At 39.2% G+C, this 17,216-nt stretch overlaps 3 protein-coding genes across 3 annotated transcripts in view; all 3 read left to right on the forward strand.

Annotated features, from left to right (window-relative positions):
• The first annotated feature begins 158 nt into the window (after positions 1 to 158).
• LOC148910174 (uncharacterized) lies at positions 159 to 2,984 on the forward strand. The gene has a single exon (XM_089031952.1). It carries the CDS (start codon positions 159 to 161, stop codon positions 1,296 to 1,298), a length of 1,140 nt encoding a protein of 379 aa, XP_088888078.1. The 3' UTR covers positions 1,299 to 2,984.
• A 102-nt stretch (positions 2,985 to 3,086) lies between these two features.
• LOC148910175 (uncharacterized) lies at positions 3,087 to 5,277 on the forward strand. The gene is made up of 2 exons (XM_089031951.1): positions 3,087 to 3,665; positions 3,749 to 5,277. The coding sequence occupies exons 1-2, from the start codon at positions 3,526 to 3,528 to the stop codon at positions 4,806 to 4,808; spliced, it is 1,200 nt and encodes a 399-aa protein (XP_088888077.1). The 5' UTR covers positions 3,087 to 3,525; the 3' UTR covers positions 4,809 to 5,277.
• Positions 5,278 to 7,944: 2,667 nt separating this feature from the next.
• The window catches only part of LOC116308875 (uncharacterized), a 28,362-nt gene continuing 19,090 nt past the window's right edge, over positions 7,945 to 17,216 (forward strand). Inside the window, 1 exon segment of the mRNA XM_089031626.1 lies at positions 7,945 to 8,530. The gene's annotated coding sequence lies outside the window, so the exon portion shown is untranslated.

Genomic DNA, 17,216 nt, shown 5'->3' on the forward strand with positions numbered 1-17,216 from the left:
TGATTGGCTATTGTGTTTACTTGACCAACAAATCAAACCAGCTGTTTAGGTAGTCTAAAATGGTGTTATTTCCGGTGTTTTAGAAAGGAGTTGCCTTTAATTGTCGGCCTAGTGAAAACGCACCCTGATAACTTAGCTTACACTGTGAAAGTATAACTATGAAGAAAGTTAGGAAAGACAAAGATAAGACTGAGAGGCATCTTAAAAAACTAAAGGAGATAAAGCGACTAAAACGAAAACAATGGATGGCCAGGAAGAAAACAAAAGAACGTGCTGCAAATAAGCAGGAAAAAAAAGACAAGCTTTTAAAAGAATATAGCACGGAAATAGCTGAATTGCAGGCAAAAGCTCGCATAACAAAAGTGAATGCCTCTACTCAGGCACATTCTGTTTCACGAGCACAGTCCATTTCTACTCGACCTTCGAATTTCCGTGGTCGTCAAATGGTCGATGCAGCGCTTCAAAGAGTTCGCGAAGAACGCCAGACAGATAGAGTTATTCCTCTAATCCAAAGTCGAAATGAAAACAAGCGAGCAAATCAAAAAGCCGAACTAAAAGAACTAGATCCTGCTCTCATTACAATCACTGAGGAGGCAAGACCGCTTGGTCAAGGCACATATGGCCGTTGTTTTCTGGCAAAATATCGCGGCCTTGTTGTAGCAGTGAAAGAGTATTTAGATAATGATGGTCAAAAGAAACTGCCAGAGTTACAGAAAGCAGCAAGGCACGAAGCTCATATGATACAGAACCTGGGAGATCACAAGGGCCTTCCTTTTTTATTTGGCGTGTGTATAAAACAAAAGCCTATAAAGATTGTCCTTTTATACCACGGAGAACAAAACACCAATGTTACGCTTTATGACGCTACGAGGGCGAATCCTCCGCTGGACATCAAAACCTGGTACGAGATTTTTGGTATGGTTGCTGATGCCTTACAGCATGTACATCAACGGGGCATTATACACAACGACCTTAAATCAAATAATGTTGTGCTGGAAAAGTTCAGTGATACAAGTTACAATCCGGTCATAATTGATTTTGGATGCAGCGTAGAAGTTAGTCTCGCGAGGCGACGATCGCCTAGACTGAACTATAGAGACCATTATATTGCTCCAGAGGTAATGAAAGGTTCAGCGCCGCCTAGTGTAAGCAGTGATGTGTACTCCTTTGGGAAAATGGTGACTTTTGTTTCAGAACGTCGTAAGCTTCAAGTACCGCAATTAGTATACGAGTGCTTATCGGACAATTCAAATAAGCGACCATCATTATTAGACGTTAAGGCCAGTTTTATGATATAGTTTGCTTGTTTCCATTCATGATATATAATCATTCTGTACTTTATTACACTGTTGTAGGTAATGGCTTGAATCGTGCTATAAATGTTTTTTTCTTCAATGCAGTTACTCATTATTTTAATACCGATAATTTGTTTCTGTGTCAAATAAGTTAATTTGATATTCTCTAGATACACATTTCATTATCTACTGATGTATATTTTTGGTTTGTTTGATAAAATTTACAACAATCAAATGATCGAGTGAATAATGCAACAGAATCAAATCATCACGCATTCCAAACATGAGCTTTTCCAAATGGGCAAATAACTAGTGTATTGATGATGCGTCAAATGACATTATACGGCTTTTGCTGTCAAACACCCGTGGTGTTTGTGTTGATTTTAGGGGTTCATATTCCAATTAACTTTAGTTTACGAGCGATTGAATCGCTCCTAAGCTCATTTGCATATTTTTTTCTCTTGTGCAAAGCTCGTCATGTTTCAGATCGACAATAACGGTTTTTATGATTACTTCTTGTATCTAAGAAAAGCATTGTGATATGATGCCAACCATCCTCACAAAAGCTCTTCATCATGTGTTACTTTCTTCACCATCAATATTTAGTTACTTATTGGCAAATAATTGACGACGTCACATGAAGTACTGCTATGTGCATGATTGTATGTATATATGTATATAAACATAACTTTAGTATAACCATTTAAGGATAGGAACAGTTTAGCAACATTTGAAATAACTGGCCAATCTCTACCGGAGAGTCACCACAGGGCCTGTCATTCATAAACCAGACCTTCATTAGTTTGTGCCCAGAAACAAGTCGTAACAATGATGGGGTCGCGAGTGACCAGTAGCACCATGGCCAGAGAAAACTAATGAAGTTAACACCGAGTATAGAAAGTTACTCTCAAATGTCTAGATTGAGCTGTCGTTAACTATTATTAGAAACTAGCCGCCAACAAGTTTATCTCGATGTTCATTTGTATGAGACCTTGCTTTGTGGTGGAAGTGAGTCCAAAACTGGCTCGATTTTCTATCATTTTTGATTTTAGATTTACTTCAAATACAAGTTACAAGGGCGGATCCAGGGGGAGGGTCGGGGGGGTCGCGACCCCCCTGTCATTCCTGAGGTCAAATGGGCTTCCTGTGGTAAAAATGCGACTGGGATTCCTTTGCCCACGAAATTTACCCCTGAGACCCCCCCTTCAAAAAACCCTGGATCCGCCCTTGAGTTACCAACGACAATCAAAATGTATGAAATATTTAAAACTTCGATAACATGGTTAGCTCCAAAATATTTTTAATCACAGCAGTCCCATGAATTTTGCGATGCACCAGCACCGTGTGCGCAAGGCCATGAGTGGTTGTCTAGACAATTGTTTAGCTATGCAGACAACTCTGTGTCTTGAATAGAATTGGAAAAAAATCTTCTCAATCTGGACTGAATATATTCTTATCGAATTAACTCCAAACACTGTCTATCATCATTTAAAAATTGTTTTGATAATCATTTTATTAATTGTGCAAAGCTAAATGCATACTATTATTTAATAAATGTGACAACTTACTTTAGCAGCAGTGAACACGTGACTCATATGACTTCATACTTTAATTTTGATTGACAGGTTATTTCAGAACAAAAGGATTGATTATATTAATCCTATCTATGAATAAAGTTGTAAAAATACACTTTTATGTTCCACTTTATTACAAATGTGCAAGTTTATTACAAATGTGCAAGTTTATTACAAATGTGCAAGTTTATTACAAATGTGCAAGTCTATTACAAATGTGCAAGTCATATGAAACTTACGCTTAACAAAAGGTCAACAAAAGGAAACTGACGCTCACGCCCCCTCCTAAATCACGGTCAAACACGCAATTTTGAACATTTTTTTGTACATTTTGTTGGATATATTCATCTCTTCTAACAATATGAAAAAGGTAGCAACGGAAAACGATAGAATAACATCTCCTTTCAATGTTTTTAGTTTTCTGGATCTCGTAGATTATTTTTTACCCCGGTCAATTTGGAATTTTTGATCATCGGTGAGGTCAATGTTTGTATGGCTTTCCTCGTATTTCAGCACACGTACGTGCACAAAAACCCCTATAAATAGCTCCAAAATCAACCAATCAAAAAGGTAGCAGCTGAATTGATTAGTATATGGAAAAACCCGCATTTTGATGTAAAACAGACCCACATTCGTAAGGATTTTACGCGGTCAAAATGAATTCGAATGTTATACTTCTTGCCTCTCTCGTACTGATTCTCTTCGCTGCCCCTGCTGTCGAAGCACTTGGAGAGCAATCTTCCGAAGGAGGTTCGAAAGGAGCAGAATTTCCTCATTTTTTCCACGAAATCAATAAGTAAGTAGCGTTGGAATTGATTTCTGGAAATGCGCGGGAATACTATAGTTTTAATTATATGTTTCCTAATTTTACAATTTCAGCTTTCTGATTTATACATTGTCGAAAAAAATACAACGCGATGGTGGAGAAAGCTATGAGTCGGCATTGAAGACTATTGTTGAAAAGGTTCTGGACGAATCGGGTCTTAAAGGGATCACCGTCAACAACAGAATTATCAGTGCGATCAAAACTCAAATTTACAATTTACAAGCAAAAGTTAAAGCAGCATGGTTAAAAGGCGGTGGCAGGTTGGCAAAGAAAATTTTAGACTCGTGGAAAAATGGAAAGACCTATCGGTTCAAAATATATTACAACGAGTTAGATGTTGGAAAACTTAAAGAGGAAAATAGAGAATTAAGGAAAACAAAAAGAAAACTTGAAGAATCATTAGTCCAAGAAAAGGTTAAAAAACTACACGAAGAAAAACTCACGGACGCCTTAAAAAGAACAGAAAAACAAAGGAACTATTATAAGAAGCAATTCAGAGCAATAGCGCTAAAAGTTGCCAGAAAACAAAACAAAGTGAGAGGTCCAGAAAATAATAAAACTTTTAATGAATACTCCCCACAGCAAAGGACAAGAATAAGATCTAGTTTGAAAGAACAATGCAAGACAACACTATCCTTTCTTGGCCTTTATAATTTTATGGCTACGAAAGTTGAAGTTTTTAATCCTGATACCGGAATGTTTGAGACTTTTGAGCTAGCTAACGAACAAGATATAGATTTTACTAACGCCCCAACAAAAGAATTGACTAGTGATGACATCAATGAACTGAATACCTGGTTATATATCAAAGACAAATTCAATCTTTCCAATGAAGCATGGAATGAACTTGCTCAAAAATCCAAGGAAATTCCATGTCAATATAAAATGGTAAAGAGGATGCAAGCATTAAATGGTCAATGGGAAGTGAGGCCAACCCCTGGTGATGCTGAAGGTATTCAGATTGAATTTGCTAAGAGTTTAGAAGAGCAAATACAAAGGCTACAGAAACAGGGAGAACTGCTGGAAGGAAATACCATACAGGTCAAAATCAGTGGTGATGGGACTAATGTTGGAAGGACTTTAAAAATGAAAACATTACTTATACGATTTTAAACGAAAAAGATATTGCTATGGGAGAGAAAGGTAATTATATACTAGCAGTCATAAAAATACAAGAAGATTATGATAACTTAAGAATATCCCTTTCTGATCTTACGAATGAAATGTCTAAATTAAAAGAAATTACTGTCAATAATATAACATATAACATAGAATATTTTCTGGGTGGGGATTGGAAATTTTTAGCTTTAGTTTGTGGGTTGGGAAAGGCAAACCAAGATCATGCATATGCATATGGTGCAAGTGCCCAAGAATGGAAAGGCATGATACTACTAAAACATGGTCAATTAGTGATTCAAAGCAAGGAGCAAGATCCCTTGATGAAATATCTAATCATGCCAAGTCTAAAAAATTTAATTGTAAAGCTGTTCCTCTCTTCCCTTTTATTCCTATTGATCATGTAATTATTGATAACTTACATTTATTCTAAGAATATCAGATAATTTAATTGAGCTACTGATTAGAGAACTCAGGAAGGCAGGATGCAGTTGACAAGCTAAAAAAATTTCCAAATGGATTTCAAAGGGATAAGTACAAGCACATGACAGGCTATGAAACCTTTCTAAACAACATTGGAATATCATTTTCATGGAAAATCAAAAAAGATACTAAAAAATTAGAATATAGAGATCTAACTGGCCCTGAAAAACTTATTTTATTTCAGCATATTAACTTTTCTACACTTCTTCCATTTTATGACAAATCTAATGATCTTGAAAAACTCTGGATTGATTTCATAGAAATCATAGGGGACCTCAAACTTACATTTTCATCTGAGGAAAGCATTATCAATTTGAAATGCAAAATCAGAAATTTCTTCTCCTTATTTCTCTCTTTGTATCAGGCAAAAGATGTGACACCCTATATGCATGCGCTGTATGCCCATGTTCCTGAGTTCCTATCACTGTATGAGAATCTCGCATATTTTACACAACAAGGGATGGAAAAATTTAATGACACTGCTTCAAAAAATTATTTTAGATCTACCAATCATAGAGGTATTTCTGCTCTGAAACAACTCTTTTTAAAGAAAAACAGAATTCACTTCCTTGAAGCAGAAGGCTGTGAGAGAGTTAAAGCCACATATCAATGTAAAAACTGCTCAAAAAGCTGCCATAATATTAAGACTTGCACTAAGAAATGTGCAAACTGTGGCTTTCAAGCTTGTTGTGCACATCTTGAGAGAGTAAATAATGTATGGACAAAAAAATGCCTAATTGCACAATAAAATTTTTAATAGGTTATTCACTGGGTATAGGGTATTCACTGTGATGATCAACATTCTAACACAACAGTTAATGTGCTAGATATTTAAACATACCTTGTATCAAAAATGATGTTCTGAATCTTCATTAATATAAATCAAAACATCAATGTAGAGCTATATTGCAATCAAAACAACAGTAAAAAATATTGCTTCTTCAGACTATTATATTGCCTCTAAAAAAAATGTATATATTAAGCATAATCTAATACCAAAATTATTAATTATTGGCAAAGAAATGTATTTTTACTTATTCCATTGTTGTTAATTCTTATCTATAATTATGTAATTATGTTTCATCAAATATTTTTTCTCAAGTCATTTCTAGTATTATGAACTAAATGTACTGTAATTGTAACGATTTCCATCACCACGAACAAATGTAAATACAATAAAATTTCTTTCTTCAATCTCAGACTTCACATATTGATCTCCAATTAACTTATATTCTACTATAGGATTAGATTTTGAAAGCCAGTAGCGAACTGTTCCTTTAATTACAAAGGCAAAGTCTCCATTACCATTAAAAATGCGCTCATCCCACTTTTTACCAAGGAAATTGTCAATGAGTCTGTTGGATGGTAGCCCGTAAATAGTCTTTTGTCTTTTTTAATACCTCTTACTACTGTGGCAAGTCCTCCTTCAAACACATCTGGCTCAACCCTAAGCTCTATGCGTACAGCTGGATCATCCCTTCGACCAGAAAACAATTTTCTCTTGATTTCCCGATATAATTGTTCATGGAATATTTCTTGTCTATCTCCAATTGAATCTGCGGAAGGTATATTCAGCTTTTCATGACGAACAAAGGGAAAGCTTGCTCCATCTCCAAAAGATTTTCACTCGTCATACTTTGTACTATACCCAACATAGTGGATTTTTATTCGCTTCTTTGACTTATCTACCTCAGTTACTACCACGTCATAAAGATTATTGTCTTTCTTTGACGATTTTCTTTGCTTTGAAGCAAAATCCGAGGAAAATTCCTGCATATACCTCACTGGAAATTTTGACTCACGTTTTACACGAGTCGTGTCCGCCATTTTGAAAATCCATATATGGGATTGATTCGCATGCGCAGTACATTAAAATGTGTCCGCGTAGGCCTAGGCGCTAAAAAGAGCAAATGTTCATAAATGTATGGAATAAGTTTGATATGTATTACAAATGTGCAAGTCTATTACAAATGTGCAAGTTTATTACAAATGTGCAAGTCTATTACAAATGTGCAAGTTTATTACAAATGTGCAAGTTTATTACAAATGTGCAAGTTTATTACAAATGTGCAAGTCTATTACAAATGTGCAAGTTTATTACAAATGTGCAAGTTTATTACAAATGTGCAAGTTTATTACAAATGTGCAAGTCTATTACAAATGTGCAAGTTTATTACAAATGTGCAAGTCTATTACAAATGTGCAAGTTTATTACAAATGTGCAAGTCTATTACAAATGTGCAAGTTTATTACAAATGTGCAAGTTTATTACAAATGTGCAAGTTTATTACAAATGTGCAAGTTTATTACAAATGGGTCCAAAATTCGCAGTTTATTACAAATGTGCCTTCCACAGAAACATGATTTATTTTTGTAAATCTGCGTAATCGCTGGCCCGTAAAAATGAGACACAACCCAATAAATTATTTCGAATCTTATATTGAAGAATTTCAACAAAATCTATTATTGTCTCTAAGATCATCAGCTCAAAGAGATTATCGTTTTTTCTATCAGTTACAAAGTTGTACAAATGGTGAAAAGTAATCCAATCAAATTTCCAAGTTTGGATTGAAATTTGATTTCATTCTCGAAAGATTGGAACGACCAAAAATCGTTTTATGAATTAATTAAATAACGCAGTCTAGCTGGGCACGCTTCATGTCCTTTGACTTTATTAGCCAAGGAGGAAGTAGCAGTTCGAAGACACGGCTCTGAGTTTCTGAACATTTTCTGCTCTTTTAGTGGAGAATTAAAACAACTTGGGAAATACTGTTTATGATCCTCTTATATCTACACGGTTTAGAAGAGGTTTCACGTGAGGGACGCTGTAAATCATCGATAGCCAGCTACGAAAAATTAGACATATTCCCCACATATAAGACGGCCGACGTTTTCATGACGTTGTTGTTGGTTTAACAACGAAAGCGAAATTTCGTATCTCGGAATAAAGCTCAAATAATCCGTTGTACTAGAAAAACTGGCTCCAAACAACGTAAAGCAAGCATCAAAACAACCATGTGTTATACAGAGACTTGATAATAATCGATGGACAGCGAATCACTAAGCTGGGAAGAACATTAGTGTACATCTATGGCATATCGTTAAGAGTAAATATTTCCCACTCGTATGGAAAACCATTGGTCCTTTCGCAGCCCTAACAAAGTTCAGTTCATCTGATTTCAAGTGGTTTCAGCTTTGATTGCTAGTTAGTGCCGTCGACCGTCGTGGAGTGGCAAGTATGTATCTCAAAATAATAACAAATCTTCCCTCGAAAGAACTAGTTTCATAGTATTAAACAGCGCTCATCAAACATCGACATGATTTTATATCTATGATTTTGCGGCTCAATATTCAATCCTTAAGGTGACTGCCTACTTTTGGAAAAAATCTTAAACTTTTTTTTAAACTTCAAACTTCCGAATTGAAATTTAATGCTGATTCCAAATGGAAAGAAAAATAGGGTGTCCCGAGGTTGTTTTCGAGATAATCAGCATTTAATGGAAGCCTAAGCGCGAAGTTTTGGAGCAAAACTTGCGCCACCGGAAGTGATTAGAAAAAACTATTAAGATTCATAAGATAATAGTTATTTGCAGACTCTATGATTGCACGAATGAAGGCTAGTCAATCATTCTACAATAATACATGGATATTTTCGACAAAAAGACAAAGAGATACATTGATTTGTCATATTTTGTAGTTTCGGTGCTCTTAAAAAATCTCATAAAGTCGAACAAAAATCCCTACAAAAATCTATTTTTTCATTTGTTGCTGATATAAACTTTTTCTAAAATGTTGATATATAACCTAGATTTTTAGGAGTTTTTTCGAATGAGCTATTAAAAAATAGAGAATCCCGTGCAAAATTTGAGGGTTTTGCCCTGTTGAAGCTCAAAACGCGTAAGGTTCTTCAATAACATCTTGTCGATTTTTCAGCGGTTTTTGAGCGCGCGCACATCGTGGGCTCAAATCGAACGTTCAAAAATAGGAGCCACCTTAATTAAGAGCCCAATCCAATATCACAACGGTAATTGGCTTTAAAATCATCTATGTAGTAAGGTAATGCGGATCGTTTTGGGAACTCGGAAATTCTAAAATCTTTAAAATGACTTTTAAAAGGTGGAACCAAACTAATTCAGAGCGAATTTTGGACAATTTTATTCTCGCTCCCTTCGCAAAACTATTACGTCAATTTAACTGGATTTTTCATATAATGTGCCTGGATTATCCTAGATCCTAACAGTGTATTTTATTTTAAGATTTTTTTAATGTTTAGCCTATTACGGCCAAAAATCAAATAGTGTTATTTTTAAATTTTGGCTTTTTGGCTTTTTTCTCCTCATCCTCAGGTACGATTTTTCTGAAATTTTCACAATGATATCATCAAGTACTATTGCAGCCTGTGCATAAATTTGGATGGAAAGTCTTGGGCAGAAAAAAAGTTATGACGCCGCTTGAAAATTCGATCCAAAATTTGACGCCTATGAAATGAAATTTGACGCACGCGGCAGAAACATTACCATTGAATGGATTGCCTTGAAGTTTTCACATATCTATTTCCAAGTATTGCGGATGAGCCTTACGAAAAATCAGCATCAAATCTTAAAAACTCATCGAATAAATGTTTTTTTACTAATTGGCGTCGTAAACCTCAAAAATGAGAGTTTTGCTAAAAATCACATTTTCGCCGTTTTCTTCAAAACGGTTCCAATTTTTTTCTTTAAAATTCCTACATCAATAGACCAAAGTTTTATCTAAATGGTAGTGAAATTTGTACAGCTCGTACATTCCAAATTTTGGAGAAAATATTTTTTAAAGTGAAGTGTACCTAAAGAGCTCACCTCGTCGGTCCACAACAACGCTCTCGGTCGTTCCACACGGTTAAGTTTATGCAGATATTCCGAAGTTAACATTGTGGAATTTCCGAGAGCGTTGTTGTCGACTAATATTGAATTAATTATTTCTAGCGGGGCGAGCTCTTTAGGTACACCTCACTTTAAAAAATCTTTTCTCCAAAATTTGGATAGGACGAGCTGAAGAAATTTCAATACCATCTAGATAAAGCTCTGGTCTATTGATGTAGGAAGTTTGAAGAAAAAGCTTGGAGCCGTTTTGAAGGAAAACCTACAGATAATACATTTATCATGTCGAGTTCACAGGATATCAGGGATTGGCTGAGGGCTCTCGACCAATCAGAATTGAGATACTTAGTAAAATGTATAATAAATTTGTTTATTATACATTATACTCACTATCTGTATAGTCCCTTTCACAGTTGTCTGCGCCATCTTGAAAGGTAGCCATGCCTTTGTATTGACAAACGTTGAGCTTGCAATGATAGAGACCTTTTTTTAACAACTTGGACAATTATTCATATGTATCATATGTGCATATATATTATTCATATTATTTGCATCGAAGTGAGACGAACGGTGAGCTTGCAATGATAGAGACCTTTTTTAACACCTTGTACAGTAGTATAGGGAATGGGGGTTCCAGCGCAATCTCAACACGGGCAAGACCCGTGTCAAAAATCCACCTACGGACGACCCCCACTCCAAGTGTGGTTGAGGGCAACAGCGCACTTAAATATGTTAGTCTATATATGGAGTGCGAAGAATGTAAGAGAACTTTTAAGAAAGAAGCGGATTTGAAAAAGCATTTGAAAATGAAGACGAAGTGTATGAGCAGTTATGATTGTGGATGTGGTAAGAAGTTTGAGACTAAGGTTAAATTGTTTTGGCATTGTCAGGACTGTGAGTACGACTACGACGACCTAAAAAGTGCTTGGTATTAGGTATAAAATATTTCCTATTATATAGATGGAATCCCAAAGCAACTTCAGCACGGTGTCAATACCCGGTAACGGTGAGATTGACGTTAGACAGTTTTGGCGTCAGTCAGAAAGGAAGGTTAAAAGGACTCTCCGAAAAGGTATAGAAGAATTAGGAGCCCTGAAAGCGAGCATAATGGTAGAAGTAAGTTTGTCAAAAGACGAGGTAATGACGACAGCAATGTTGCGATCAAAGTCGTTAGTGATATTAGAATCCACGAATCTGGATAGGTCACTCAGTGAAGCCTTAGAAGCAATAATGGAGTCGCTGTCTAACTACACGAAAGAAGGATCGGGTTGGACAGTAGAGGAGGTTGAAGGAATAGAGATAAGTATAGCCAGGTACGTACCCATACGAGGGGGGAGTTACGTACCGCTACCAACGTGGGTAGAAAGGAAGAAGGCTATTGTAAACGTGAAGAATGAAGACAATCGATGCTTTATGTGGGCAATCAGGTCTGCACTGTATCCAGCAGAGAAGGATCCCTGTAGGACAAGTAAGTATCCCACAGATGATTTAGAGTGGGATGGTGTGGAATTTCCCATGCAGTTGATAGACATCCCCATATTTGAGGAAATAAACGATCTAGCAATTAACGTTTACGGAGTCAGAGAGCAGACGATAGTACCGTTAGTTCTGTCAAAAAGTAAAGGAGAGCGCGTACATTTATTCTACCACGGCGGACACTACTCATGGGTTAAACACATTAGCAGACTATTCTACAGACATACTAAGCACAAAGGCAAAAAGTACTTCTGCGACTGCTGCTTGCTGTCATTTACATCCTTAAATACCCTAAAGAAACACGATGAGATCTGCCGCGGAGTCGAAGAAGTGGCGCAACGGATCCAGATGCCCACCAACAAAGAGCTTTCATACGCAGACCATCAAAAGCAGATGCAAGTGCCTTACGTGATATATGCAGACTTCGAAGCGTTGATAACTAAGGAAGAGCAGAAACGTGGTGCCACGAATAAGGTAGGATTACACGAGATCTGCTCCTTTGGTTACATAGTAGTCAAATCAGACGGTAAAGCAAACCCTCCTGTGATTTACCGAGGTAAGAACGCAGCTAATGAGTTTCTAGAAGCATTGCGAGAAGAGGAGGGGGAGATTAGAGAACAATTAAGACGTCCAAAGAAGATGGAATTTACCAAAGAGAACCAGGAGGCTTTTAACAAGGCAAAAAAATGCCACATTTGTCAACATACGCTTCTTCAGTTTGGAAGACGAGCCAAGAAAGCGTGGGATGAAGATGGAAAGTATCTAGGAGAAGCTCATTTTAAATGCGGGAAGTATGCTAAGAAAGGTGAGAAGCCGGGAAAGCCCTCCACGCACTGCATTCACTGCCACAAAGCATTTGTTGAGGATTTCTATGTGGATAAGGTTAGGGATCACTGCCACATCACGGGTAAATACAGAGGAGCGGCTCATTGGAAATGCAATATGAACTTCAAAGTAAATCCAGACATGGAGATTCCGGTGTTCTTTCACAACCTCCGCGGTTACGACTCCCATTTGCTACTACAAGGAACAGACGGCTCCGACGTCAAATGCATACCCAACAACAAAGAGCGCTACATGTCCGTAACTGTGGGTAAGCTAAAGTTCTTAGATTCGCAGCAGTTTATGGCGGACTCCTTAGCAAACCTCGTAAAGTATAACACCAACTTTCCCATTTCCAGTCAATATGGCGCGGAAAGGAAAGGAGTCTACCCATACGAATACATGGATTCCTGGGATCGATTCAAAGAGTCCCTACCACCCAAAGATCGCTTCTACAGCACCCTAAACGAGTCTGGTATAAAGGATGAGGAGTACCAGCATGCGTTAGACGTGTGGGAAAAGTACTCCTGTGAGAACATGGGGGACTACCACGACATCTACCTACGTTCAGACGTAGTGCTGCTTGCAGATGTTTTCCAAAGCTTCAGAAAGATGGCTATGGAATATTACGGATTGGATCCCGCTAATTTCTACACGGCTCCTGGGCTCAGCTGGAGTGCTTTGTTAAAGAAGACAAATGCGCAGTTGGATCTCCTAACGGAGTACGACATGTATCGGTTTATGGAAGACGGTATTCGTGGCGGCGTATGCGGACCCAGCCGACGTTACGCCCGCGCAAACAACCCCTTAGTAGAGCACGACCCAGAGAAACCAACCACATACATTTACTACCTGGATGCGAATAACCTTTATGGTTGGGCAATGTCACAGTACCTACCTGTGAGAGACTTCGAATGGGATCCAGTGAAGCCGATAGACTTCTACATGCAGGTAGGAAAGGAGGAAGACAAGGGTTACGTCTTAGAAGTGGATCTGGAGTACCCAGAGCGCCTGCACGACGAACACAATGAGTTCCCCTTAGCACCAGAAGCGATAGAGATACCATTTAAGCAGCTAAGTCCGCTGCAAAAGCAAATGTGCCCTGGTTACAAACCGTACAGGAAACTAACTATGAACCTGATGGATAAGAAGAAGTATGTGGTACATTACCGCAACCTGCAGTTCTACGTGCGACACGGAATGCGCGTAGAGAAGATCCACAGAGTCCTAAAATTCACGCAGGAACCCTGGATGCGCCCCTACATTGACTTTAACACGCAAAAGCGTACCGCAGCGAAAAATGACTTCGAGAAAAACCTCTTCAAACTGATGAACAACAGCGTGTTCGGAAAGACAATGGAGAACATCCGCAAGCGCGTAAGCGTAAAAATAGTCAGCACCAAAGAGGAAGCAGAAGCATACGTGTCACAGCCAGGCTTCGTTAGATACGTAGAAATGCTGAACTTCTACGTGATTCACATGAAAAGGGCAAACCTCTTACTAAACAAGCCCGTTTACACAGGCTTTACGGTGCTGGATCTATCGAAGCTGCTTATGTACGAGTTCTACTACGATAAGCTTAAGCCAAAGTACGGAGACCGCTGTCGCCTCCTGTACACAGACACCGACTCCCTAATTCTAGAAGTGCAAACGGAAGACGTTTACAAAGACTGCCTCCCCGACATAGACGAGTACGACACCAGCGGTTACCCGAAGGAGCACTTCCTTTACTCTGCGAAGAATAAGAAGGTAATTGGGAAGATGAAAGACGAAATGTTAGGAAAACCCATAGTAGAGTACGTGGGTCTGAAACCAAAGATGTACAGCGTGCTAAAGTTAGACGGCGTAGAAAAGAAAGCTAAAGGCGTAAAAAAGTATGTGGTTAAGAAGGACATTACGCACGAGTCCTACCTCAACGTATTACGAACACGCAAGGAACAGCGGCATAAGATGAACAGCCTGCGCAGCTATGGTCATCAGATACATAACGTCACGCAGGAGAAGGTGTCACTGTCTGCATTTGACGGTAAGCGATGGATGTGTGATGACGGAGTGCATACGATAGCATTCGGACATCACACGATAAGCAGTTCTTCTTTGACGAACCCACGCGTGGGACCATCATGAAGATAATACAAGATGGGCTGGCCCTTCTTAGCTATCGCACTTCGGATCTGATAAGTTTCCAAAGACCAATTAGGATCCGTAGCTCTTTTGGATCCTCCTTCTAATTCACCCGACTCATAGAGATATCGAACCGTGACATCGCCTAATCTTTTTTCCTGGGGGAAGACCGCCCTCGAACTTCTGATGAAGGACTTGTGTTCCACGTGTTTCTTTTTTATGGCATCCTTGGGTTTCATTCCCGTAGCCCTGGCCGCCTCGTTGTTCGAAGCTGCGACGACCTGGGGGAGCCTCTGAGTCCATTCCCTGTTGCGTTTGGAGGGATCTTCCAGCTCTTTCCAATACTGGTACCCAAAGAGACGCTCGGCCAAGGTCTTATTGAATCTTTCGACGATGCTCTGACCCCTGTGGTACTCTGCTTTAGCTCTTCTAATCTTAGTGTCGTGGTCTTTCAGGGTCTTGGTAACCACGCCCATAAACTCCGTCCCCGCATCCACTTGCAGCAGCTTAGGCCATTTCAAGACGCGCTTATAAATCCTACCTAGGGCTTCTGCGACTTCCCCAGAATCCTTGCTGGTTATGGGTTCGGCGTCCTTGTATCTGCTTGCGATATCAACTACGGTCAAGGCGTATCTATAAGTCTTTTTTCTCACCTTGTCGTGCGGTAAGAAAAGCAAATCTGCCTGATGAACTTCATTAGGGGTATTTACGGTAAAGCTGGGCCTGGGAATGTACTTGGGCACGGGAAGATAAACCTGCCAGAGGGTTTGTTTTCTTAGCCAGTTCTTAGCCGTTTCATCTGATACCCTGGCCGCGGTTGCGAGTTTCTTAATAGCCGACGCTCCTTTCCAATAGCCTTCAGGCCCATAGTAAATCCTTTTGAGTTTGTCCTCTACGCGGCCCATTATATGAATTCCAAAACGAGATTGATCTTGCGTCCGTTAAAATCCACCGTCTTTCCGTCCACCTTAATGGTGATGTTTATGCTTTCTACTAAATTAGACAAGTCATAACTCAAAGAAATGGGAGTGTATTCTTCTGAGTCAAATGGATTACCTTTGGGCAGAAACTTGGACATAAGAGAAGACTTTTCTCCATCGTTGTAACTATGGACTAAATCGCAATAGACTTCGTAAGAGGATGCGACTTTCCATTTCACGGGTATGGCTGTGTCGGTAATTGTTTTGCCCGAGGCACATAATAAAGATCCCAATGGGTCAGACTTTCCAAAAGTTACTGAATAATTTGGCATATTATGTTTGAAGGTCATTTCGTGCGGCAATCCCGTGGTGAGAGTATAACCGTGTTTTGCTAATTCCTTAGCAAGGGTGATTGGTGTGTAATGTCCATCGGGCAGCAATACGCCTTGATAATTGCCGCCGCCTTTATGCTCAGTGACCAAGGCATTGACTAAATTATACCAAGAATTGTACAAAGAGCAACTAACCAGCCTAACCTTATGGGCTTTGATGGGAGGATTCAAATAAGTGGTAAAGTTATTTTTATCGCTTTCCAAAAAGACGATCATATATTACAGGGGACAAGTCCCCTTCTAGTGATCTGAGCTGCGCTCAGAGCAGATACGCCAAAGCTACGCCTCCCGCCAGCCCTGCGACTCCTACGAAGACCAATTCGCTATCTTTTTGTTTCTTAGAAGGCTGGTAGTAATTCTTGAACTGAGGCCTTTTCAACCCCGTTAATGCCGCGGGGTGTGCTTGCGCATAGAGCTTAAAGGCGTAGTCTGTGTTTTCAAAGTTCTTATCCGCCTGCATTTTGTCTTGGTAGTTCTTATCCAACCAATCCCTGTAAGCTTGTCTTTTTTCATTCCAAGCCGCCACGTCCCGCTGATATTTCTCCAGCGCTAAATCATGCCTTTTCCTCTCAGCGGCCCCGCTTTTGTCGCCTCTGACTAATCTATCCAAATATTGACCACCATAATTAGCTCCAGTGAATGCTAAAGCTGCAATAACTCCACCTGCGACCACGCTAGCCATTATATATTAGAAAATCACAGGGATTTTCACACCGTAGGTAGGTACTTTTCCTTCCGTAGGTAATCCTTTACCATGATGGCCCCGCATACGGCAGCGGTCATCTTAGCAAAATTAGCGAAGCTCTTGCTTGGGTCTTCAGTAAAGTCTTCTTTGAGCACTTTCTTACCTACCCAACCAATACCCGCAACGATGGAAGTAATGATAGCTGCTTCTTCAACAGTTTTCAATAACGCGGTTGACATTATATTACAAAGCGAGAAGGTTATTACTCCATTTCAGGGATTTTGCTTTTTCTCACGGGCGGCTCCACAGGTGCATAATGTGCTGGTTCCAATTTTACTTTTGGCTTCGTAGCCCGCCATTGTAAGTAGAGGCTGCCTGCTGCTATAGCGACCCCTAACGCGCCGATGACGTACCCAGGATTAATAAAGGATTCCTCTTCTTTTTCCTCCACCTTTTCTTCTTTTTTGGCTTTGTTCTTCCTGTTCATCTCCGCGAGCTTCTTTCCGGCAGCGACTCTGCCCGGAGATTTAGCCTTGGTAATCTTGGTATCTTCTACGGGAGCCTTTTCTGGTTGTTCTTCGGTGCCACTCATCTTATATTAAGGGACTTGAAGGACTTGACAAGTAACTTGATGACGACTTGAC

This window comes from Actinia tenebrosa, unplaced genomic scaffold (genome assembly GCF_029948245.1).
Source record: "Actinia tenebrosa isolate PJP-AT-01 unplaced genomic scaffold, QUT_ActTen_1.0 PGA_scaffold17__23_contigs__length_9995812, whole genome shotgun sequence".
NCBI lineage: Eukaryota > Metazoa > Cnidaria > Anthozoa > Actiniaria > Actiniidae > Actinia > Actinia tenebrosa.